Genomic DNA, 26,410 nt, shown 5'->3' on the forward strand with positions numbered 1-26,410 from the left:
AAACATTAAAAAATGGACCTACTGTATGACCCAGCAATTCATCTCTTAAGCACTTATCTAAAGAACCCTAAAACACTTATCTGAAAAGATGTATGTACAATTACATTTGTGGCAGTGCTATTTGTAACAGCCAATGTTTAGAAATGACCCGTGTGTATAACAATTGATGAATGGTTAGAGTAGTGGCATACTGACAAAATAGTATATATACTATATAGTTTTATTAAACGAGAGGTGGGGAAACACAAAGCAGAACTTGGACTGGATTTGGTGTAAAGTACTCTGGGTTGGGGGGAGCGCTCAGGTCCTGGAAAATGATGGTAGAAGAGGACATAGGGGGTTAAAGTGCTATGTGGAAAATAGAAAAGTTATACATGTACAATATTTTATTAATCTCCCTATGTAATAAAAAAAGGACATATTCTCCTTCGATACAACATGAAACCAGAGGGAATTATATTGATCAAAATAATCCAGAACGAACAGGAGTACCACATGGGACAAAAACAAAGGACAATACAGGGTGACACCTCAATGGACTGTAGACTACTGCAGCAGAGTGGAGGACTAAGGAGGGGGTGTGGTGGAAAAAGCGCTGTGGGAAGTTGGGGACCTAAGTCACTATTTTAGAAGAGGAAGATGGTTTGGTGGAGGATGAGATGCACTGACATCTATTTTAGGGACATGTGGAAATATATCCTCATGACAATCCTGTAAATAGACATTTCCTTTATAAAGTGACACTGGCATCCAGGAGGTGGCACAGTGGCTAGTGAATGGGACTTGAAAGAATGAGGTATTGAGTTAGATCCCTAGTATTGTATGTGCCACAGAGCTAATATGGTTTTCTCTTTCTTCTTCTTTTTTTTTTTTTCTCTAGGGTTATTGCTGGGGCTGGTACCAGCATTACAAATCCACTGCTCCTGGTGGCCATTCTTTCCATTTTATTGGATAGGACAGAGAGAAACTGAGAGGAAAGGGGAGATAGGGAGAGAAGGATAGACACCTGTAGACCTGCTTCACCACTTGTGAAGTGACTCCCCTGCAGGTGGGGAGCAGGGGCTTGAACCTAGATCCTTATGCTTAATACTATGTGTGCTTAACTGGGTGTGCCACTGGCCAACCCTCCAGTCTTCTTTTTCTCTTTCTTATGTTAATGATTAAATCTTTAAAACAAGTGACACTGAAGTTGGAAAAAAAAAAAAGAAACTGAAAAGTCTAAATTAAAAAGGTTGAAAGCTACCAAACCAGATTAAAGAGAAAGGGAAAAAAATTACATATAAGATTTGTCACACTAATGTCAAAGTGAGATATATCTCTTTAACCAATTAAAGATTGGTTATGCCCCTATCATTCAGATGGGTGGAAAAAAAAAAAGGCCTGATAGTGTAGAGTGTCACAAAAAAAATGTTCCCCTAACCAAGACAGAAAGAGAATGATTTAGCAATCATTAAAAACAATTATTCTGTAGGGCAATGGAGTGTTCTATTTCATCATGCAGAAAGCCAATAACTTCTAACTAAGTCCTGATTATATAAATATCTGATTGAGAGGGCTATAAAAAGAAACTGGTCAATCCAGAGCTAAAGCAAAGGTCTTCTGAATAGTGAGTTCTCAGTTCTGCAGTAGCACAACAGGTTAAGCGTACGTGCACTGAATAGTGAGTTCTCAAGTAATAGGCAGATATTTCTATTATAATGGCATTTCTGAAAATTTTCAAAGACACAAACCTAGACATATATTAATGAATACTAGTAGAAAAAGTCTACAAGAAATTCAAATATTGGGAGTAGGGAGTTACTGCAATGATTTACGATACATACTTTCACGCTTGAGGCTCAGAAGCCTCCAGGTTCAAGCTCTGCCACCACCACTAGCCAGTTGAGCAAGTGCTCTGCTCAAAAGAATAACAGTAGGGCAGGGGAGATATCATAATAGTTATGCAAAAGGATTTCATGCCTGAGGCTCTAAAAACCCTAGGTGCAATCCTTAGCACCACCATAATCCAGAGCTGTGCAGTGACCTGGTGAAAGAAAGGAAGGAAGGAAGAAAGGGAGGAGGGAAGGAAGAAAGGAAGGAAGGAAGACTTTTTTTTTTTTTTTAAGTGCCCTGGGAGGTGGAGCAGTGGATAAATTGTTGGCCTCTTAAGCATGAAGTCCTGAGTTCAATCAAGGGCTTTGCATGTGCCAGATTGATGCTCTGATACTTACTTTCATAAATAATATCTTAAGAGAGAGACTTTTTCAAAGATAATACAACAAAGGAATCATTTAATTCTAAAAAATGAAACAAATAAAAGTATGGGTAGTTCAAAGTCTTGATATTTCATATTAGATGCTGTTGCATCTAAGAAATCACCAACCTTCTTGAGATAAACAGTCTAGTCCATTCAACACTCTAGACTACCCATCACAACATTCATTAATCTATATTGTAAGTGCCTGTATACTTGCTTATCCCATTTGGTTAAAATTCAGAGTATAGGGGGTCGGGCAGTAGCGCAGAGGGTTAAGTGCAGATGATGCGAAGCGCAAGGACTAGAATAAGGGATCTCTTTCTCTCCTCTCCTCTCCTCTCCTCTCCTCTCCCGGATCAACTAGGAATACCAAAGGAGACCACCCGGACCGAACAAGACAGGACTAGAATGACCACAGGAACCCAGTAAATCACCCGTGAGTACAAACACGCGTGGCTGGTGACAGAGAGGAGAGAGGGGCCTAAGGAGAGATTAAGTGACTGCTAACATTCAGCAGTTTATCAGTGGAGACACCACCTCCAGTCTGCTCCACAACAAGGGGACAGCTGAAGGGAGGTAAGGACTCCCCAGAGACTCACCAAGTGCAACTCTGAGTCTCCATTGCTACTACCCTCAGAATCTGGAGCAGCAACAGGGAGGGACACCAGGGTACAGAGATCTAACCGGGAAACTCAGAAGACCTATGCCTCCTTGGCATAGCTGAGGGGCTGTGAAAGTCTCTTTGCATAACCACTGGATTATCTCTGCCACACACTGCTTTATCTCTTGGTCAGGAGTCAGTGATTAAGCGAAGAAGCCTATTGATAGTTCAAAAGCCCTCAGGCACCCATAGCCTACAGGGAAGAAAAAAAAGAGGCTTTTACACCACTGAGCTCCAACTCAGGGATTGAAAAAAAACTGTTAACTTCCACCACGGTAAACCCTTTAATTAAATTACTTAGACACAAGTCAATCCAGGCAATAGTGATCAATAATTTGAAAAGTACTGATAAAGGGAACTCATAACATAATATATAAAATGGTTAAAACAACAAGAAAAAATATTGGGGACTCGAACCAGGACAAGAGTCCAGCTAAAAGTCCTCCAAAGGGTGAAGCACAAAACAACGAGTTCAACATCCAAACATTAGCTAAGGAAATAATAACAGGAGTGAGTAAAGAATTTGAAAAAATTGTAATCAGAAATGCAGGAACAACAAATGAGAATATGGAAGAAAATTCTAATAATCTCATGGTTATTAGAGAGCTGAAAGCTGAAATCTCTGAGCTAAGCAGGCAACTAGCTGAACAAGCTAAAACAGTATCAGAGCAGGGCAACAAAATAGATGAACTCCAGAAAGCAGTAGAGGGCAGAGAGAATAGAATCTATGAGGCTGAAGACAGAATTAGCAAGATTGAAGATGAATTAGAGACAACTGAAAAGAAGTAAGAGATCTCAAAAAGAGATTAAGAGATGCTGAAAACAACAACAGAGTCCTGTGGGATGACTTCAAAAGAAACAATATACGCATTATTGGCTTACCAGAGGAAGAAAGAGGAGGAGAGGAAGAAAGCATTCTCCAGGCCATAATAGCTGAAAATTTCTCTAGTCTAGACAACACCAAAGACATAAAGATTCAAGAAGCCCAAAGGGTCCCAAACAGAATTAACCCAGACCTAAAGACACCAAGACATGTCATACTTAGAATGGAAAGGAATAAGGATAAAGAAAGGATCCTCAAGGCTGCAAGAGAAAAACAAAGAGTCACCTACAAAGGAAAACCCATAAGATTAGCAGCAGACTTCTCCATACAAACACTACAGGCCAGAAGAGAATGGCAAGATATCTATCGAGTGCTCAATGAGAAAGGCTTTCAGCCAAGAATACTATATCCTGCTAGATTGTCATTCAGACTAGATGGAAGCATCAAAACCTTCTCAGACAAGCAACAGTTGAAGGAAGCAACCATCACCAAGCCTGCCCTGAAAGAACTTCTGAAAGGTCTCCTATAAAAAAACAGACCACCACAAATAGGACATATATCAAAACACTCTAAAACTCTACAAGAATGGCGTTAAAATATCTTCAATCTTTGATATGAATAAATGTCAATGGCCTGAATTCACCTATTAAAAGACACAGAGTAGGAAGATGGATCAGAAAACACAACCCAACAATATGTTGTCTACAGGAAACTCACCTAACACAACAAGACAAACAAAGACTTAAAGTGAAAGGATGGAAAACTATCATACAAGCCAGTGGCCCACAAAAAAGGGCAGGAACAGCTATTCTCATATCTGACATGATAGACTTTAAAATAGATAAGATTAAAAAAGATAGGAATGGACACTACTTAATGCTCAGAGGATCAGTCAATCAAGAGGACTTAACAATTATTAATATCTATGCACCCAATGAGAAGCCATCTAAATACATCAAACTTCTACTGAAAGAGCTACAGCAATATATTAATAGTAACACAATCATAGTAGGGGACTTCAACACCCCACTATCTCAACTTGACAGATCATCCAGGAAGAAAATCAGTAAAGACATAAGGGAGCTAAATGAAGAGATAGATAAACCAGAACTATTGGACATTTTCAGAGTCATTCATCCCAAGAAACTGGAATACACATTTTACTCAAATCCACATGGGTCATTCTCAAGGATAGACCATATGTTAGGCCACAAAGACAGCATCAGCCAATTCAAGAGCATTGAAATCATCCCAAGCATCTTCTCAGACCACAGTGGAATTAAACTAACACTTAACAATCAACAAAAGATTAGTAACAGTCCCAAAATGTGGATGCTCAACAGTACACTTCTTAACAACTTCTGGGTCAAAGAGGAAATCGAGGAAGAAATCAAAATGTTTCGAGAGTTCAATGAAAATGAAGACACAAGCTATCAAAATATTTGGGACACAGCTAAAGCAGACCTAAGAGGGAAGTTCATAGCTATACAAGCACACATTAGGAAACAAGAAAAGGCACAAATAAACAGCCAGATTGCACATCTCAAAGACCTAGAAGAAGAACAACAAAGGAATCCTAAAGCAACCAGAAGGACAGAAATTACTAAAGTTAGGGCAGAAATAAATAACATTGAGAATAGGAAAACCATACAAAAGATCAATGAAAGTAAATGTTGGTTCTTCGAAAGAGTAAACAAAATCGACAAACCTTTAGCCAGACTCACAAAACAAAAAAGGGAGAAGACCCAAATAAATCGGATAGTAAATGAAAGAGGAGAAATCACAACAGACACTGCAGAAATTCAACATATCATGCGAGGCTTCTATGAACAACTATATGCCACCAAGCTAGAGAACCTGGAAGAAATGAATGATTTCCTAGATACCTACCAACTTCCAAAACTAAGTAAAGAGGAAGTGGATAACATGAACAGGCCCATCACAGCTAATGAAATTGAAACAGTTATCAAAATCTTCCCAAAAATAAAAGTCCTGGACCAGATGGTTTTACAAATGAATTCTACAAAACTTTCAAAGAAGAACTAATACCTCTACTTTTAAAAGTCTTCAAGAAGATTGAAGACACTGGAATACTCCCTGCCAGCTTCTATGAAGCCAACATCACCCTGATACCAAAAGCAGACAGGGACACAACCAAAAAAGAAAACTACAGACCAATATCTCTGATGAACATAGATGCGAAAATATTGAACAAAATTCTAGCCAACCAGATACAGCAGTATATCAAAAAGATTGTTCATCATGACCAAGTGGGGTTTATCCCAGGCATGCAAGGTTGGTTTAATATACGTAAATCAATCAACGTGATCCACCACATCAACAAAAGCAAGACCAAAAACCACATGGTCATATCAATAGATGCAGAGAAAGCCTTTGACAAAATACAACATCCCTTTATGATCAAAACACTACAAAAAATGGGAATAGATGGAAAATTCCTGAAGATAGTGGAGTCTATATATAGCAAACCTACAGCCAACATCATACTCAATGGTGAAAAACTGGAAGCATTTCCCCTCAGATCAGGTACTAGACAGGGCTGCCCACTATCACCATTACTATTCAACATAGTGTTGGAAGTTCTTGCCATAGCAATCAGGCAGGAGCAAGGAATTAAAGGCATACAGATTGGAAGAGAAGAAGTCAAACTCTCCTTATCTGCAGATGACATGATAGTATACATGGAAAAACCTAAGGAATCCAGCAAGAAGCTTTTGGAAATCATCAGGCAATACAGTAATGTGTCAGGCTATAAAATTAACATTCAAAAGTCAGTGGCATTCCTCTATGCAAACACTAAGTTAGAAGAAATTGAAATCCAGAAATCAGTTCCTTTTTCTATAGCAACAAAAACAATAAAATATCTAGGAGTAAACCTAACCAAAGAAGTGAAAGACTTGTATACTGAAAATTATGAGTTACTACTCAAAGAAATTGAAAAAGACACAAAGAAGTGGAAAGATATTCCATGTTCATGGGTTGGAAGAATTAACATCATCAAAATGAATATATTACCCAGAGCCATCTACAAATTTAATGCTATCCCCATCAAGATCCCAAGCACATTTTTTAGGAGAATAGAAAAAATGCTACAAATGTTTATCTGGAACCAGAAAAGACCTAGAATTGCCAAAACAATCTTGAGAAAAAAGAACAGAACCGGAGGCATCACACTCCCAGATCTCAAACTGTATTATAGAGCCATTGTCATCAAAACTGCTTGGTACTGGAACATGAACAGACACACTGACCAGTGGAATAGAATTGAGAGCCCAGAAATGAGGCCCCACACGTATGGACATCTAATCTTTGACAAAGGGGCCCAGACTATTACATGGGGAAAGCAGAGTCTCTTCAACAAATGGTGTTGGAAACAATGGGTTGAAACATGCAGAAGAATGAAACTGAATCACTGTATTTCACCAAATACAAAAGTAAATTCCAAGTGGATCAAGGACTTGGATGTTAGACCACAAACTATCAGATACTTAGAGGAAAATATTGGCAGAACTTTTTTCTGCATAAATTTTAAAGAGATTTTCAATGAAACGAATCCAATTTCAAGGAAGACTAAGGCAAGTATAAACCTATGGGACTGCATCAAATTAAAAAGCTTCTTCACAGCAAAAGAAACCACTACCCAAATCAAGAGACCACTCATAGAATGGGAGAAGATCTTTACATGCCATACATCAGATAAGAGTTTAATAACCAACATATATAAAGAGCTTGCCAGACTCAACAACAAGACAACAAATAACCCCATCCAAAAATGGGGGGAGGACTTGGACAGAATATTCACCACAGAAGAGATCCAAAAGGCCGAGAAACATGAAAAAATGCTCCAAATCTGTAATAGTCAGAGAAATGCAAATCAAGACAACAATGAGATATCACTTCACTCCTGTGAGAATGTCACACATCAGAAAAGGTAACAGCAGCAAATGCTGGAGAGGGTGTGGGGTCAAAGGAACCCTCCTGCACTGCTGGTGGGAATGTCAATTGGTCCAACCTCTGTGGAGAACAGTCTGGAGAACTCTCAGAAGGCTAGAAATGGACCTACCCTATGACCCTGCAATTCCCCTCCTGGGGATATATCCTAAGGAACCCAACACATCCATCCAAAAAGATCTGTGTACACATATGTTCTTGGCAGCACAATTTGTAATAGCCAAAACCTGGAAGCAACCCAGGTGTCCAACAACAGATGAGTGGCTGAGCAAGTTGTGGTATATATACACAATGGAATACTACTCAGCTGTAAAAAATGGTGACTTCACCGTTTTCAGCCGATCTTGGATGGACCTTGAAAAAATCATGTTGAGTGAAATAAGTCAGAAACAGAAGGATGAATATGGGATGATCTCACTCTCAGGCCGACGTTGAAAAACAAGATTAGAAAAGAAAACACAAGTCGAACCTGAAATGGAATTGGAGTATTACACCAAAGTAAAAGACTCGGGGGTGGGCGGGTGGGTGGGGAGAATACAGGTCCATGAAAAATGATGAATGAAATAGTGGGGTTGTATTGTTAAATGGGAATCTGGGGAATGTTATGCATGTAAAAAAAAAAAAAAAGAAAAAGTAGAAACACAAAGCAGAAATTGACTGAGTTTGGAGTATGGCACCAAAGTAAGAAAGCAGAAGTATACTAGAGTTTGCAGTGAGTACCCTCCCTAACACTTCCTCTCCACTATTCCAAGCTTTGGGTCCATGATTACTCAACAATTTGTTTGGCTTTGTATGTTAACTCTCTTTTCAGTCACCAGGTTCCAGATGCCATCAGGATGCTAGCCAGGCTTCCCTGGATTGAAGACACCACCAATGTGTCCTGGAGCTCAGCTTCCCGAGAGACCCACCCTACTAGGGAAAGGGAGAGGCAGACTGGGAGTATGGACCGACCAGTCAACGCCCATGTTCAGGGGGAAGCAATTACAGAAGCCAGACCTTCTACCTTCTGCAACCCTCAATGACCCTGACCCTGGGTCCATGCTCCCAGAGGGATAGAGAATGGGAAAGCTACTGGGGAGGGGGTGGGATATGGAGATTGGGCAGTGAGAATTGTGTGGAGTTGTACCCCTCCTACCCTATGGTTTTGTTAATTAATCCTTTCTTAAATAAAAAAAATTAAAAAAAAAAAAAGGACTAGAATAAGGATTCTGGCTCACCACCTATGGGGGGGTGGGACTGGAGGGGTTGCTTCACAAGCGGTGAAGCAGGTCTGTCTGCAGGTGTCTTCCCTCTCTGTCTTCCCCTCTCTCCATTTCTCTCTGTCCTATCCAACAACAATGACATCAATAACAACAATAATAACCACAACGATAAAAAAAACAAGGGCATCAAAAAAAAGGGAATAGCTTCCAGGAGCAGTGGCTTCCTTGTGCAAGCACTGAGCCCCAGCAATAATCCTGGAGGCAAAAAAAAAAAAAAAAAATTCAGAGTATAAGGACCAGTGTCAAGCATGTCAAGCATTAGTGTAGAATAATTTCTGTTTTCAAATTAGGTGATGGCACACCTGAAAGTCATGATACATTTGTGGAATATCATTTTTTTTGGAATGTCAAAATGAATAGATTTACCATATGTTGGGAAACAACCTTAGTATGATAAAATATATACATATATTACAGATGTGCTATAAAAGCTTAGCTGTGAGTTTAGGAAAACGTATCAAACTAAATTGGATCATCTATTTCAAAATATTTCCTAGCTACTTACCGAATACTTTAGTTTTATAACCAATTTGAGATGAACTATCTGAAGTCATCCAGTTTCTCTACAAAGGCTTTTCTTTTTCTTTGGTTGCTTTTTACCCCTTAATTGTTGAACCCTTCCTTATTCCCCTTTACTGTTTTCTACAGTAGTACTGCTCAAAGTGTGGATCATCTTGTCCAAAGATGTAGAATGCCTTTTAAATGTAGATTCCTGCTAACTATCACACCTATGCTTCCAACAACCATATTCAGAGTCTCTGGGGAGAAGGTAAACATCTCCGTGTTTTTAATACTGAGTTGATGGGAAAGTTGTAACATACTTTTGCAGCAAAAGAAAGCATCACCCAAATAAAGAGACACCTCACAGAATGGGTGAAGATCTTCATCAGACAAATGGCTAATAACCAATATATATAAAGAACTCACTAAACTTAGCAACAAAGAAGCAATTGACCCCATCCAAAAATAGGCAGAGGATATGAACAGGATATTCACTACAGAAGACATCCAATAGGCTAACAAACATGAAAAATTGCTCCAGGTCACTGATTGCCAGAGAAACAAAGATAACATTGAGATACCACCTCACCCCTGTGAGAATGACATACATCAAAAATGACAGCAGCAACAAATGCTGAAGAGGTTTTGGGGACAAAGGAACCCTCCTACACTGCTGGTGGGAATGTAAATTGGTCCAACCTCTGCGGAGAACAGTCTAGAGAATTCACAGAAGGCTAGAAATAGACCTCCCATATGACACAATAATTTCTCTCCTAGGGATATATCCTAAGGACTACATAACATCCAATCAAAAAGATATGTATACACCAATGTTCATAGCAGCATAATTAATAGCTTAAACCTGGAAGCAAACCAGGTGTCCAACAACAGATCAATGGCTGAGAAAGCTGTGGTATATTTACATAATGGAATATTATGCAGCTATTAAGAACAATGAACCCACATTTTCTGACCCATCCTGAAGGGAGCTAGAAGCAATTAAGAAGGACAAAGATGAGTATGGGATGATCCCACTCATAAATAGAAGCTGAGAAAGGGGGGCCAGGAGGTAGTGCAGCAGGTTAAGTGCACATGGTGCCAAACACAAGGACCAGCGTAAGGATCCCGGTTTGAGCCCCTGGCTCCCCACCTGCAGGGGCGTAGCTTCACAAGTGGTGAAGCAGGTCTTTAAGTGTCTGTCTTTCTCTTCTCCTTCTCTCTTGATTTTTCTCTGTCCTATCTAATAACAGTGACAGCAATAACAACAATAATAGCAACAACAACGATAAACAACAAGGGCAATAAAAGGGGAAAAAATAGCCTTCATGAGCAGTGGATTTGTAGTGCAGGCACTGAGCCCCAGCAACAACTCCAGAGGCAAAAAAAAAAAAAAAAGTTGAGAAAGAAGAACAGAAAGGGAAACTCAAAGCAGAATCTGACTGATATTGGAGTAGGGCACCAAAGTAAAAATCTCTGGAAAGAGAGTGAGGGTAGATGTTCAGTTTCACTGGGGGTTGGGGGGTGGGACACAAACTTTTGGTGGTGGGAATGGTGTTAATATACATTCCTATTAACTTATAGTCTCACAAATTACTATTCAATTTATAAGAGAGGGGAAAAATGGATTGATTGTCTCAAACTTTTTGTTGCATAGACCATAGATCTGGGTAGATGTTCCTTCAATTTAAGCACTTAAGACTTCAAATTAGTAGTCATATTAAATTTTAACAGTGGGCTCAAATTGTTAATACAGTTCTAATAATGACTTGTTCTTTGAAATATTAAAACTCCTAAAAACTTAAACCAGGGAGAACAGAAGCAACTGGTGGTGTTCCTTTATAAGATACAGATATAAGTAAATAGCATAAAAGGACATAAATTATGGTGAAGTCTTGTATGGTACAGCAAATCCTAACAACGAGATTTTCAAAGTTAACCCAATTGGCAAATGATTTGGTTATAGCTATAACTATCTACTGCTTTCTTAAACCCTAAGACAGCAGGAACCTTCCCCTTTCTCTATAAAGCCTGTATTTCTCCGTCCTGAAACCTTTAGGGTGGGACTCACTTTCCCGCATGCTTCTCTCAATTCATACCAACTGATACTGCACCTGCTAATCCCAACCTAACCAATCAGTGCCACCTCGGCACGTTTCTCTTCAGACTGCATCTAGAGATGTCAGGCGTGGAATGTGAATCCACAAGCTTCATTACTCTGGTCAGATGTTGTTAAAATTCGGAGGCTCTTGCCGGCCGGCTAGCTTCACGGGCGGGTAACAGAGACACGGAGACAACGGCTGGGCAGGGAAGCTGTATTTCTTTATTCAGGAACAACGATTCATAAACTAAGACAAACTAATCACCAAACAGAACTCTGCTGTCTCTTTGCGGCGGCACAAACACTCTCCCTTACTCTCGAACTCAGGAACTCTCCAACTCTGACACTCTGGAGCTCTCGTACTGGGGAACCCTCTGGCCCTCTCTCTCTTCCTCTCGAACTCAGGAACTCAGGAACTCTGGTGGGGTTCCTCTGGGGCGGGGCCAAGCGGGCCCGCGAAATTTAACTGGACTGATCTAATTCTCTTGGTGGGGGAGAACTAGAACCCAATGTAAAGCATACAACAGTCAGACTTTTCCTAGCTCATATGACTCCTTAAATTCATTTCGGGTGGTACACTTCTTAACAAACCCCAAAGCCTAGATATTGACTAGGGTCCATGAGATGGGGCATAAGTACATATACCCAGAAGTTGGGGGATTACATATAACTTAAAGCAAAAGTACACAATAGTTTGCAGTGAGTCAATAAATGTAGCAAGCAAGCACAAAGACCTAAAAAGAAACCATAAAGTACCTAATTAAATCGTTTCTACTTAGACCTAGATACCCTCCTCACCTACCTTATATTGCACGTCCCTCAATCACTCCAAAGCTAACCCTGTCAGACAAAGTAAGGACTACAAAAGCTGAATAAGGGCAAGAGACTGGCATACTTTAATGATGACTCTTTAGTTACTACCAGACCACCCCATCACCTGGGGCCCTAGTTAGGGAGTCCTGGGATTCCCACACAGACATGATGGGTCTAGACCTAGAAAAGATCCCTCTCCATTGTCACTGGTCATTGCCATCAGGAACAACATAATGGACCCTTCTGTGGGCCCCTATCAGACCTGGCCCTCAATGTGAATCAACAATGGCAGAGAATGTTCCATTCTCTGAAGGGAGGTTGGATAGCATACTCTGCCCATCACTTGAGGATGACAGATCCTGAAATTGGTGCAGCCTGGAATGTTCCTAGCTGTGACCACAGAATGTGAGCTCAGACCTACAGGGATGAAGAGGTTATATGTAACCTCTTAGGCTCCTATGCTGACTATGGGACCCAGATCAGACTGGTGGGGTTTACAGTTAACAATATATCTTTTCCCCATATTTGGGAGCTACTTTCTTCCCTGATTCTGCTTTTTGGTCCTTTTTCCAACTATGACACCATTTCCCCAGACAATAGCTTAGGTCACCTGCATATTAGATGTCAAGTGCAAGCAAAAACTAGTTGGGTCATGGGCCCCTTGGAATAGACTTATGAGCTTTTCTAAAACAGAGACCCCAAGTCTCTATCTGCATTATTCTTGCTTTTAGGCTCAAGATTAGTCAACAATTTGTTCTGCTTTCTATATTAACTCTTTTTCAGCCACCAGGTTCCAGATGCTACCATGATGCCGACCAGACTTCCCAGGGCAGACAACCCCACCATGTGTCCTGGAGGCCCACCTCCACAGATCCCTGCCCCACTAGGGAAAGAGAGAGACAGCTTGGGAGTATGGATCGACCTGTCAATGCCCATGTTCAGCGGGGAAGCAATTACAGAAGCCAGACCTTCCACCTTCTGTACCCCATAATGACACTTGGGTCCATGCTCCCAGAGGGTTGAAGACTAGGAAAGCTATCAGGGGAGGGAATGGGATATGGAGTTCCCGTGGCAGGAATTGTGTGGAATTGTACCCCTCTTATCCTATGGTTTTGTCAGTGTTTCCATTTTATAAATTAAAAAAAAAAATCCAGAAAAATACATCATGACTGTTCTAAGAACCTAATACCTATCAGCTGATTCTTAGGCACGCTAACGTCTAAAGACATTGACTCTCATGGCTGACAATACAGCTCAAGCTAGTTGATTTTGGATTTTGAATGCCTAAGGCTCCTTGCTCAATCCCTAGTAGCTCTGGCTTCTCTCTCCCTCTCTCAAGTGAAACTATCTCATATGAAATAAAGTCTTAAAAAAAAAAAACAGTGACTTATTATCTTTTGCTTTAAAACAAGCTTTAGGGGCCAGGCAGTGGTACACCTAGTTGAGGTCACACATTACCATGCACAAGGACCTGAGTCCAAGCTCCCAATCCTCACCTGCCAGGGTGGAAGCTTCACAAGTGATGACACAGTAATACAGGTCTCTCTCTCTCTCTCTTCTTCTCTACCTTCCCCCCTTCCCTTCAAATTCTGTCTCTATCCAATAATAAATAAGTAAACAAATAAATGATTCAACAAATTCAAATGTTTACCAACATCTATATGTAATTGTAAAGAACCTGATGTGACTGCAAATTTAAGATTGGCAATCTGTGTTCTAAAAGAAATAAATTACATCAATTGCTCATTCTCATATAGCTTCTACATAGATTAATCTAGAGAAGCACCAAGTGAAATTATTGCTACTTAGGAAGCACCTAAGAGACTGTGGAGCTTTGTCATTTTTCATAACCAGATCTTTAAACATGACCTAAAGTTGATTTGCTGTCAGGAAACAATGCATTATTTAGATCCCAAATCTCTGGCATCTCTGAACAAAACTTAAGTGAGCAAATGCTAATATTACTACTGGGTTCATTTTATTTATTCCCTTTGGTTGCCCTAATTGTTTTATTGTTGTAATTATTATTGTCGTTGTTGTTGGATAAGACAGAGAGAAATAGAGAGAGGAGGGGATGACAGAGAGGGGGAGAGAAAGATAGACACCTACAGACCTGCTTCACTGCTTGTGAAGGGACTCCCCAGCAGGTGGGGAGCCAGGGGCTCGAACCGGGATCCTTACACGGGTCGCTGTGCTTTGCGCCACATGCACTTAATCCTCTGCGTTATCACCCAACTCCCTCATTTTTTTTTTTTTTAGCCTGGTAAAAGTGGAGCTGATCTGGTAATATATTACAGGTGAAAAGTCAGAAACCTTAACAGAAATTAGAATACTTTATTTTAGTCTAAAGTAAATTCATTTAGCTATCTATCAATTTCATTTTATGTATTTTTATTGCAAGAACCTAAGGATACACTTGGGACAAGCAAATGAGACATTGTGGCTCTTTTCATTGATATGTCTGTACCTTGTGCCAAGACGCCTCATGTCAGGATAGACAAGTAGCATGAGGGAAGAGGAAGAAGGGGGGTGGCCTAGACCTCTGAAGCTTTCTCTGCTGGCTCATTTAAAAGTTTTTTGTGTAAACTCTGAATATGATTACTGACTTCAAACCCACAAGTTTCCTGTTCTCTTAAGTAATTGGAATAAAGATGAAAAACACTAGTCACTGAAGATTCAAATTTAAATTCCAGCTCAGTCAACAGCTAAGTTAATTTTCTGTCTTTGGTTTCCTTATTTGGAAGAAAATTAGATGAATCTAGATAAGCAATCCTTTAATTGATGAGATGGAGGGTTGAGTTAAGCATCTATAAGAGCAGCTCACTTTCCAGTATCACCCACCAACCCAAGAACCACTGCACTATCCTTTAGGCCCACCTGATCCACCATGTTCCCAAGTTAATGATTCTTTGATTTGTATCAACCTTTTAAACCTGACCTTGGAAGCAAAATTTTTTCAAACAAAGTCTGAAAAATTCTTGGTCTAGAAATTATTGCCAACGGGAAGGTAAACTTTCTCTCACAGAGAAAGAGAAACTGAAAGGAAAGGGGACAGAGGGAGAGACAGAGAGAGAGATCTGTAGCCCTATATCACTGCTTATGAAGGTTTCACCCTGCAGGTGGAGACTGGGGGCTTGAACTTGGGTGCTTGCACATAGTAATGTGTGCATTACTGAATGTGCCACTACCCAGCCCTTAAACTTTTTGTCTCTCTCTCTTTTTCCTGCCTCCAGGGTTATTGCTGGGGTTTGATGCCTGCACATGAATTCACTGCTCCTGGTGGCCATCTTTAAAAAAATTTTTTTATTAGATAGGACAGAGAGAAATTGAGAGGAGGAAGAGATAGTGTGGGAGAAAGATAGCCACCTGCAGTCCTGCTTCACCACTTGTGAAGCGACCCCCCTGCAGGGGGAGCCAGGGCTCGAACCAGGATCCTTGTGTGGGTCCTTGTGCTTTGTATTATGTGTAAGTAAACTGGTGTGCCACTGCTTGACCCCCTAAACCTTTTGTCTTAAGGTCTTTCATTGCTGATTACAAAAAGTGGCTGAAACTTCATTTTTAATTTGTTGTTTCTTTATTCAAATCCTCAAATTCTTCTTTTGGATCTTAGCAAAAAATAATGGCAAGTTGTAGTCTGGGAAGTGGTACAGTGGGTAAAACACATGAGGCCTTATAAGTTAATTTACTTGGCATCACATTTGCCATGCTTTGGTTCTTTTGCTCCACTCCCTTTTAAATAAAGAAACATCTAAATAATAATGATAATGATGATGATGATCAATCAGTAATGCTAAGGAGAACAGCACTGAAGTCAGATTTGGGTTAGAATCCTGGTCCCAGGTTCCAGGATATAGAGCATATGTTCACACATATCCATAAACTAGGGCAAATATATACCTGAAAGCAGTAGTACACTAGAGTTTGCACTGAGTATCCCCCAACACTTCATCTCCACTATTCCAACCTTTGGGTCCATGATTCTTCAACAATTTGTTTGGCTTTGTATGTTAACTCTCTTTTCAGCCACCAGGTTCCAGATGCCATCAGGATGCCGGCTAGGCTTCCCTGGACTGAAGACCCCACCAATGTGTCCTGGAGCTCAGTTTCCCCAGAGACTCACCCTACTAGGGAAAGAGAGAGGCAGACTGGGAGTATGGATCGACCAGTCAACGACCATGCTCAGCGGGGAAGCAATTACAGAAGCCAGACCTCCCACCTTCTGCAACCCACAAGGACCCTGGGTCCATGCTCCCAGAGGGATAGAGAATGGGAAAGCTATTGGGGAGGGGATGGGATATGGAGATTGGGTGGCAGGAATTGTGTGGAGTTGTACCCCCCCCATCCTATGATTTTGTTAATGTCTCCTTTCTTAAATAAATAAATTAATTAAAAAAAAAAAGAATCCTGGTCCCATCAGCAGTTAAGAAGTCTCATGTTGGGAGTCGGGCAGTAGTGCAGTGGGTTAAGCGCATGTGGCACAAAGCGCAAGGACCTGCGGAAGGGTCCTGGTTGGAGCCCCCTGCTCCCCACCTGCAGGGGAGTCGCTTCACAGGCAGTGAAGCAGGTCTACAAGTGTCTATCTTTCTCTCCCCCTATCTTCCTCTCCTCTCTCCATTTCCCTCTGTCCTATCTAACAACAACGACATCAACAACAATAATAACTACAACAACAATGAAAAACAACAAGAGCAACAAAAGGGAAAATAAATAAAAAATAAGTAAAAAAAAAAAGAAGTCTCATGTAAATAATTTGAATTCTGTATGTACTTCAGTCTCCTCAGCTGTAAAGTGTCTCTCACAGTCTTTGCAAGTGTCTACTTGACTATTAGGCTGGAAAATATACTGTAAGTACCTAGCAGTGCCATACAAGGTAGCTTCCCCAGAGACACACCTTACTAGGGAAAGAAAGAGGCAGACTGGGAGTATGGACCGACCAGTCAACACCAATGTTCAGTGGGGAAGCAATTACAGAAGCTAGACCTTCTACCTTCTGCAACCCTCAATGACCCTGGGTCCATGCTCCCAGAGGGCTAGAGAATGGGAAAGCTATCATGGGAGGGGGTGGGTTATGGAGATTGGGTGGTGGGAATTGTGTGGAGTTGTACCCCTCCTACCTTATGGTTTTGTTCATTAATCCTTTCTTAAATAAAAAATTAAAAAAAAAAAACAAGGTGCATTTCTTCATAAACAGTGGTCACCACTGTCACAATTATGAATACTGTTCATGTTTCCTTACTCTAGTTCAGAACTGGTATTGTTTCCATACTTGTACTCCAAGAATACTAATGCTAAGGAGGTACAGAAAAAAAAAAGAAGCAAATCTGAGGCTGGGCAGTCATGCACCCAGTTAAGCAAACATAACCTACAGTGCGCAAAACCCAGATTTAAGCCCCCTGTCCCCACCTGCAGGGAAAAGGTTCACAAGTGATTAAGCAGTGCAGTAGGTCTCAGTTTCAGGTCTCTGTCTCTTTCCATTCCCCACCCCTTTCAATTTCTCTGTCTTGGCTCAATAAATAAAATGAAGTAAATATTTTTTTAAAAGAAAGATAAGAAAAAACCTATTTCTGTCAAAGAAGCCAATAAATTTGAGAATTCTCAACTGGAGAAGACAATCACTAGTCATGATGGTCAAAAGAGGAAATCCAGCAATGTTCAACTGTGTGTTCGATATAGGTATATTGACTTGAATAAAAAGCCAAAAGAAGCCTCAAATATTCAGCTGATATATTTCTTACTGGTATTTTAAAATATGAAATAAAGCATATCTTTTCAGTGGTAACTAGTTTCCATGGAGAGCTATTTTCCCAAATTGCATGACATTAGTTTCCTATCTTAAGTTGCACTTGGAAATCACTAACATTTGTATTATTAAGTCTCTGGACTTTTAAGTCCTTTCAATGTGAATTTTCCTCCTACTGTGCCCATCTGTTCTTCTCTTACAGATGCAGGGGAAACCAAGACTTAATATTCAGTTCTCAGGCTTCTGTATATTTTCCTATAAGCATTTACATCTATTGAGGAAAATTACAAAACTGTGGAGAAACTGAACTCACACTTTATTTCCCCTTTCTTACTATCTGGTTAGTCATTAATTTTATGGAACACTGAAAAGTAAAGGCAAGGAATACAACTTATTATAACTGTAATAAAATTAGGACATTTTATTCATATTTTAAAGTTTATTAATTATCCAGTATTAATGTGGGTTAAGAGTCCACTCACATGGATGAAGGTGTCAAGGCAACTACCTACTCTGGGTTGCTGTTCACCAACAGCTACAAAAATGTATAAATAATACCAACTTACCTCAGAAGCTGCAAAGCTGATGCATACTCCTCTGAATCCCATATGTTCTTTTCTAAACAAGTACAGTACAGCTCTCTGATCTATAAGTGAACAGCACATTCATGAGGAATCAAGTTTGTATACCATCATTTTGGTAAAACCATAAATATTAAGATGAAAAAAAATCAATGTCATTATAAACAATTTCCCATTGATTTGTCATCATTGGGGCTTCAATACTTCAGGATGACTATTTCAGATAGAATGATAGAGACAGAGATGAAGAGACAGAGAAAAACACACCTCAACACCAAAGCTTTCTTCAGTGTAGTGGGAGCTGGGCTAGAATCTGGGCCATATGCATAACAAAGCAAGCACACTATTAAAGTAAGTCATCTTGCTGGGCCCAGCCATTTTCTTTAGATGGCAACTTTGTATATATCATGTGAATCAGGCTTTATAAGAAGTGAGGCAATACTGGGATTGGTTTAAATCATTCGCCACTCTGTAATAAATGATAAAAGTAAAACTGATAATGCAACTGTAAAAAACCCACCTTGTAAACAAGTGATTCTAATTCTATTATATTAATTTATTTATTGGACAGAGACAGAGAGAAATTGAGAGGGGAGGGGAAGATAGAGAGGGAGAGAGACAGATACCTTCAGACCTGCTTCACCACTTGTGAAGCATTCTCCCTGCAGGTGAAGAACAGGGACTCAAACCTGGGTCCTTATACACTGTAATGTGTGTGTTCAACCAGGTCTACCACCACCTGGCCCACTAATTATATTCTCTAAATCTCTAAGTCAGAAATACAGAACTCTTCAGTTAACATCCATTGTACAGATGACTCACAAATTTGTGATGACACAGGGCCAATAGAGTAATTTTGCAATAAGATTCACTGCTACCCATTCATTTAGTGCAATAGAAGGTTAACCATTAAGCATTCTCAAATATACTCCTTTTTCCATATCACCAAGGTGAAGGACAAGTTCTCTCCGTATAGAGACAAAGAAATGTTAAAATGTCTCAATGGAAATATATTATACTACTGGTTTTCATGTGATTCTATCTGTGGCCTTTGTAATGAAGAATTATGTTTCAATTACCAATAATGTATACAGTTGAAATGGATTTAGTCTTTGCTCTCATTGCAATTCTGGATCCATTCCAATGTCTGGCCACTGAATGCTACAAAAATCAAAGCAGGGAGTGCAAAGCAGCAGAGTGCACACATTACCATGTGAGGACCTGTGTTCAAGCCCTTGGTTTTCAACTGCAGAAAGAGAGCTTTATGAATGGTGGAGTAATCCTGTGTCTCTTCCCCTCCTCCTCCCCGCCCACCCCCCCAGTCTTTCAATCTCTATATTGAAAGAAAGAAAAGAAGAAAAGGAAGAAAGGAAGAAAAAACAAAGAGAGAGAGAGAGCTGGCCACTAGAACAGTGGCGTCATCTACGCACCAAGCCCCAACAAAAACCCTGGTGAAAAAAGAAAAAAGAAAGAGATCAAAGCAAAATTCTAACAATAATACAATGATACTAATTTTCCATACCACAGATCTCAAATGAGAAAGTGCTGGTTACCTGTCGACCCAAAGGGTACTTGGGAAGAGAAGAAGTGAACTTATGAAGACATCTCAAAACAAGGAAGTAATTTGTATGGTAAACATGCAGATTTTCTAGTAACAACTGTGTTTCCTCCTAAAAAAAAAATTAAAAATCACAGAATATATGTTGCATATAGTAAGTCAGCAATTAAAAGAATATAATAATGAAACTAACTTTACAAATGTAATTTCTAGGACATAGATAGTTCAGCAGTAGTGAACCAAACTCACATGCTTGAGACTCTATGTAATTTGTGAAAAACTGGTAAGAAAGATTCAGAATATAAGTTAGCCTCCTCAATTGTGAGAATTTATAATGCATACGATGTCCAAGATAAAGGCTGAACATTTTTGATTTGGTATCAAGTCTAGTGATACTTTACATAACAGAATTACTACTGTAATCTAACTGCCTTGAATCTACAATACTGCCTCAGTAATTTGGTCAACAAAATATAAGTGTATAAAAGAGCACCCTATTAAATTTCTGTCTCAGTCCATTATCCTTCACCTCACTATCATCACAAGGGAGCAGAGCTCTCCAGAGTCCAAGTAATTAAGCTCTGCTTATGACATCAGCTTTTTAAAAATACTGCTGGAGTTGTGCTTGAAGGAGGAAAAAAAAAAAAAGAAAGACTGGGAGAAATAATACTGGTGACTGATAAATACCTGAATTTCTGACAGAATCTCAAAAGCTGGCTTTATTAACTTTCCACTAATAAAAGAAATCTGAAGTTGACATGTTTTCATAATTCAGAGGCCAATAAGTATCATGTGGGTAACAAGTATTTTAAGATACCTAAAGCAAAACCACAGATCAATTTCAAAAGTAACTGGGGGGGGGGGGATATATCTGGGATGGTGGGAAGGGCTACATTCTAGAAACTTAAGAAATTGTTTTTAAAATATTACATCCTCTTAAGTGTTTTCCAGTTCTCAAATACTTAATGTATCTTCCTGTGGCATGGCTTTCAAATTTTCTTCTCAAAGAAATCAACTGAAGTCCAGGAGATACCTCAGCAAGTAAGAGCACAAAATTTATATGTATGAGGTCCTAATGGCTTCTAATTCAATCTGTGGTACCTCCTTATACCTGAGCCAGGCAGTTCTCTGGACTCTGCACCCCATTAGTAATAATTTTTTTTTAAAGATGCCAACTAAAAGATTTTACACTTCATGGGCTATTTTCTTTCCTAATAATATATTGTAGAGATTTTTTTTTTTTGGCAGAAAGACCTGAGATATCAATAAATCCAAGCAAGTATAACATATAAAGTGATAAATCTGATATATTTTCCTAAATTCTAACTTACTCAGCAATAAATGGTATTGCCTGAAAGCACAGGGTAAATGAGAGAAAAACTTTTAGTACAAGAAAACTTTTCCTTCCATTATTTGTGTTGGTTGGTTGGTACTTTCAAAACAGGTCTCCTAGTGGGAAAACTGCTGAGCAGCACAGGACAGGACTTGCATGCATGAGATCCCATGTTTGATTCCCAACACCACGTATGCCAGATCTGAGTACTCATCTGGTATTCTATATATATGTTTTTTTTAATTAACCAGCCTAATATAACAAAAGTAGCTATCATATTGTGTTCTAATTTTATTTTTATTTTAAGTCATAATTCAGAGATCAAGTAAAGTTAGCAACCATTTGCTGTGATGTAAAAATCTTACTATAGTTTTTTTTTCTTTTCTTATAGAGGTTGGTGGGATGGTGGGGGAGAATTAGATACCCACCTGCAGCACTGCTACACCACTTGTGAAGTTTCCCTCTGGAAGGTGGCAAAAGGGGTGGGGTGGGCGGCTTGAACCTGGGTCCTCAGGCATGCTAATATATACTCTCTACTCCATGCATTACTGCCTGACTCCCCAAAACTTAGACACCTGCTTTAATACTTGTGAAGCTTTGGGAACCAGAGGTCAGAATCCTTGTCATTGAACAACCAGGATTGCTCTACCAGTTATGTCACTGTCCAGTCTCTAGAAGCTTAGTTTTAAATGGGAAATATTCTGGAAAAAAGAAACTTACTAATAATGAATAACAATCATATCCCACGCTATCTGTACTACCTATATATTTTTGTTTTGTGGTGTAAGTGTACTAATAAATAACAGATATAGAACTGAATGATACACTCACTGGACTTACTTGAATAATGAAACTACTTAAGGCAGTACTAGAAATGTTGCATACTCAGGAATGGAGGAAATCTGAGGTGAGAGATGTGAACATGTTCTCTCCACTCAGAGGTCCCACCCACCATGTCTATCAAAGTATAACTACTTCCTTTACTGAGGGGAATTCTATAGCCTTTAAAAATGTTTTGCTTTTATGTAACATGAGAAGTATTTCATTTTGATGTTCAACTGAAATGGAGTTCTAGTTCAAATACAGTGGGTGAGGTGGGAGGTCTAGCTGTATCGAACTTAATGAGAGAAAATGTTATTCAGTATATTGTTCTAAAGGATTTTCTGGGGGCTGGGTGGTGGTGCACCCGGTTAAGTGCACATGCTACAATGCACAAAGACCAGTGCTTGAACCCCTGGTCCCCACCTGCAGAGGGAAAGTTTTATGGTGAAGTAGTGTTACAGGTGTCTCTCTCTGTCTTGATCACCCCCTTCCCTCTCGATTTCTGGCTGTTTCAATCCAGTAAGTAAATAAAGATAACAAAGAAAATAAAAGAAAAAAAGAAAAAGGATTTTTCTAAATAATTTTTTACTATGCTCAATTTTTGCCTTATGTGCTAACTTTAGCATCTTATCTCCTACAAGGCAGATAGACATATTGCTATTTATTTGTGTTCTTATCAGCTATAGCAGAAAATATCACAAATCATCAACTATTCCCATATAACTTGCTCTCTAATATCTTTGTCTCACTGACATACATATCTATAAACTCCTTAATGCAAGACAATTTTTAATGTGCTTTTTGAACACAAACTTATAAAGGGCATACAGATTTAATATTTAATACATTTAATACATTGTGGCAGCTTTATAGTATGCGTATGCAAAAGGAAAGTTTGTTGTAATAGTGATGATTTTTTTTTTTTCTTTTGTTCCCCAGAGCACAACTCAGCTCTCCCTTCTGCTGGGGAAGAGGACTGAACTTGGGACTTTGTAAACTCAGGCAAGAAAGTCTCTTGGCATAACCATTATGTTATCTCTGTATGCTTAGTCACTGTTGTCACTTTTATTTTGTAATTGCACAAAGAATGATTTTTTTTTTTTTTCAACAGAAAACACTTTTCCAGCAAGGCAGGAACATGAAGATTTCCTGGTACTTTATTGATTTTTGACAGATAACAACAAAAAATTTCTCTGCTCTAACAGAAACAGGGTACATAGCCGCCTCCTTTCTCTTCTTCAAATATGAGATCTACATCAATTAAAGGTTCTTTCTACTTGTCTCTCTGCTTAGAATTCCTTCCTTCACACTTTCTGAACAGCAAGTTCTATTCTTTTAAGTCTTTACCTAAAAATTCACCTTGGTGAAACCCTTATTTTAATTCTATAACCTGGAATTGGCTAGCAGATAGGGCTTTGAGCTTGCATGTAAGAAGACTTGCGTTCAATCCTTAGCACCTCACATGCTAGAGCAGCTCTAATTTCAAATTATTGCTCATAAATTAACAAGGTAAATCTTAAAGTAAGTTCAAGAGGCTGGCAAGATAGCACAATTTATTTTGATAGAGGATGAGAGACAGAGAGATAGAGAAGGAGAGAAGAGAGACACTTGCATACTGTTCCACTGCTAACAAAGCATCCCTGCCTATGCAGGTAAGAACAAGCAGCTTGAACTCCAATACCCATGCATGCTAAGATATGCATTCTACTGGAGACACCATCATAAGGGCCCTACTGTTTTTATCCGGTAGAATTCTCTTTCTTCCCTTCCCTTTAGTTTTGCCAAAAAGAAACAGAGAAGAAGTGGGGCAAAGGTGAAAGGCAGGTCTCCACCAAACTCATCAACTATTTTTATGTCCTTTGTTCATGAATCGTGTGATAAACACACTGAAATGATGAAAAGAAGTTCTTGTTCTACCTCCAATTTGCTCTACACTCACAGCTACCTCTCTTCCTTTCTTTTGGCTGCAGTTCATCTGTAAAACAAGCAAGCAGGTTATCGTTCGAGTAGTAAAATACCAATTTCTTTTTTTTAATTTCTTAAAATAGCAATTTCTTTATTGAAAATATTTCATTTATTTATTAGCACAGATCAGAACCAAAGCATTGAACTGGGACATGGAATGCTAGCGCTAGAGTTTGGAACCACATGCTCTCAAATACACTGCCTTACTCACTGAGCCACCTGGGTCCCAGGCCCCAAATACTACAAATCTATGAAGTTCAAGACTTACATCACATCCCAGGTGAGGGGCAGAAAAGTGGTTACAGATAGATCACGTGCTGTGCATGCCTAAGGACCTGGGTTTGATCTTTAACAGTATATAAAATGACAGAGAGCTGTACTGGTAGCTTCCTCAATAACAAAACAGACTTTAATAAAAATTTTAATTAAAGTTAATTTTAATAAAAATATAATCTAGTTAGGCAAATAGGCATAGACACATATAATAAGTCAGAATAATAAAACTCCAACTGCCCCCCTCCAAGGGACTGAATTTAAAGCTTCTAAGTATAATCTATAGAGTTAAACTTGTAAGATTAAGAGCTAAAACCTGGGTCAGTGAGACAGCTCACCTGCGAGGGCACCTGCTCTGCCATGCCTGCAGCCCAAGTTCAAGTACCTTGTCCACGTCATGGGAGTACTATGTTATAGGAGGCTAGCAATGGCTCTTAGCTTCCTGTGAATTGTCTCCACTATTAACATTCTACAATATTAAAACTCCACAAACTCCATTTCTCTTTTCTTGAACACTAATAAAGTCCCTTATGCCTATCTTAGCTTATATTATTTTTTTAAATGAAGTGTTACAGAAAGTATGAGGGCTTTCAAGTCAAACCTGGGTGAGCTCTTCAATTTACTAGTTGTGACACATTAGATAAGCAAGTTATTCAATGTTTCAGTGACTCCCCTCATTTATATAAAGAGATAAGAACGGGGCTGGGAGGGCTGGGCGGTAGCAGAGTGGGTTAAGCGCACATGGCACAAAGTGCAAGGAACTGCTAAGGATTCCGGTTGGAGCCTCCGACTCCCCACCTGCAGGGGGGTCACTTCACAGGTAGTAAAGCAGGTCTGCAGGTGTCTTACCTTTCTTTCCCCCTCTGTCCTATCCAACAACAACAGCAATGACAATAACAATAATAACAATGATAAACAACAAGGGCAGCAAAAGGGAAAAAATGGCCTCCAGGAGCAGTGGATTCAGGGCACAGGCACCAAGCCTCAGCAATAAACCTGGAGGCAAATTAAAAAAAAACAAAACAGGGGGCTGGACAGTAGCACAGTGGGTTAAGCTGCAGCTCAAGGACTGGACTAAGGATCCCAGTTCAAGCCCCTGGCTCCCCACCTGGGGGGGGGGTGTCGATTTACAACCTGTGAAGCGATTCTGTAGGTGTCCATCTTTCTCTTCCCACCTCTTTTTTCCCCTCCTCTCTTGATTTCTCTTTGTCCTGCATTCATACTCCCAAGGAATAAAGAACAGGAAAGCTATTAAGGGAGGGGGTGGGATACGGAGTTCCGTTGGTGAGAATTGTGTGGATTTGTACTCCTCTCATCCTATGGGCTTGTCAATATTTCCATTTTATTAAAAAAAAAAATCCAGGAGCAGTGGATTTGTAGTGCAGGCACTGAGCCCCAACAATAACCCTGGAGGCAAAAAAAAAAAAAGAGAGATAAAAACATCTGTCTCAAACTTTGGTGGAGGGTGTGATAAGAACAAGATCTTACAATATTGTAACCACAAATAGAAAATGAAAAAACAAACAACAAACAAAAAATTTTATTTCAAGTGACTATGACTCAGACTGAGGCAATGCATTAAAAGTACTAACTGTCCCCACCTGCAGGGGTTCAATTCACAGGCAGTGAAGGAGGTCTGCAGGTATCTATCTTTCTCCATCTCTGTCTTCCCCTCCTCACTCCATTTCTCTTTCCTATCCAACACCAACAACATCAATAACAATAACAACAACAATAAAACAACAAGGGCAACAAAAGGGAATAAATAAATA

The 26,410-nt window shown here is 39.5% G+C and overlaps 1 protein-coding gene across 2 annotated transcripts in view; it reads right to left on the minus strand.

The window, feature by feature from the left end:
- The window catches only part of ORC3 (origin recognition complex subunit 3), an 85,817-nt gene that overhangs the window by 22,893 nt on the left and 36,514 nt on the right, over nt 1–26,410 (minus strand). For both annotated transcript variants that reach the window (XM_007528708.3, XM_060205501.1), the window contains exons 12-13: nt 20,241–20,357; nt 18,673–18,752 (exon numbers count right to left, since the gene is read on the minus strand). In XM_007528708.3, coding sequence (XP_007528770.1) covers nt 18,673–18,752; nt 20,241–20,357 — 197 coding nt within the window. The remainder of the gene's footprint in view (nt 1–18,672; nt 18,753–20,240; nt 20,358–26,410) is intronic.

This window comes from Erinaceus europaeus, chromosome 13 (genome assembly GCF_950295315.1).
Source record: "Erinaceus europaeus chromosome 13, mEriEur2.1, whole genome shotgun sequence".
NCBI classification, from domain to species: Eukaryota; Metazoa; Chordata; class Mammalia; order Eulipotyphla; family Erinaceidae; genus Erinaceus; species Erinaceus europaeus.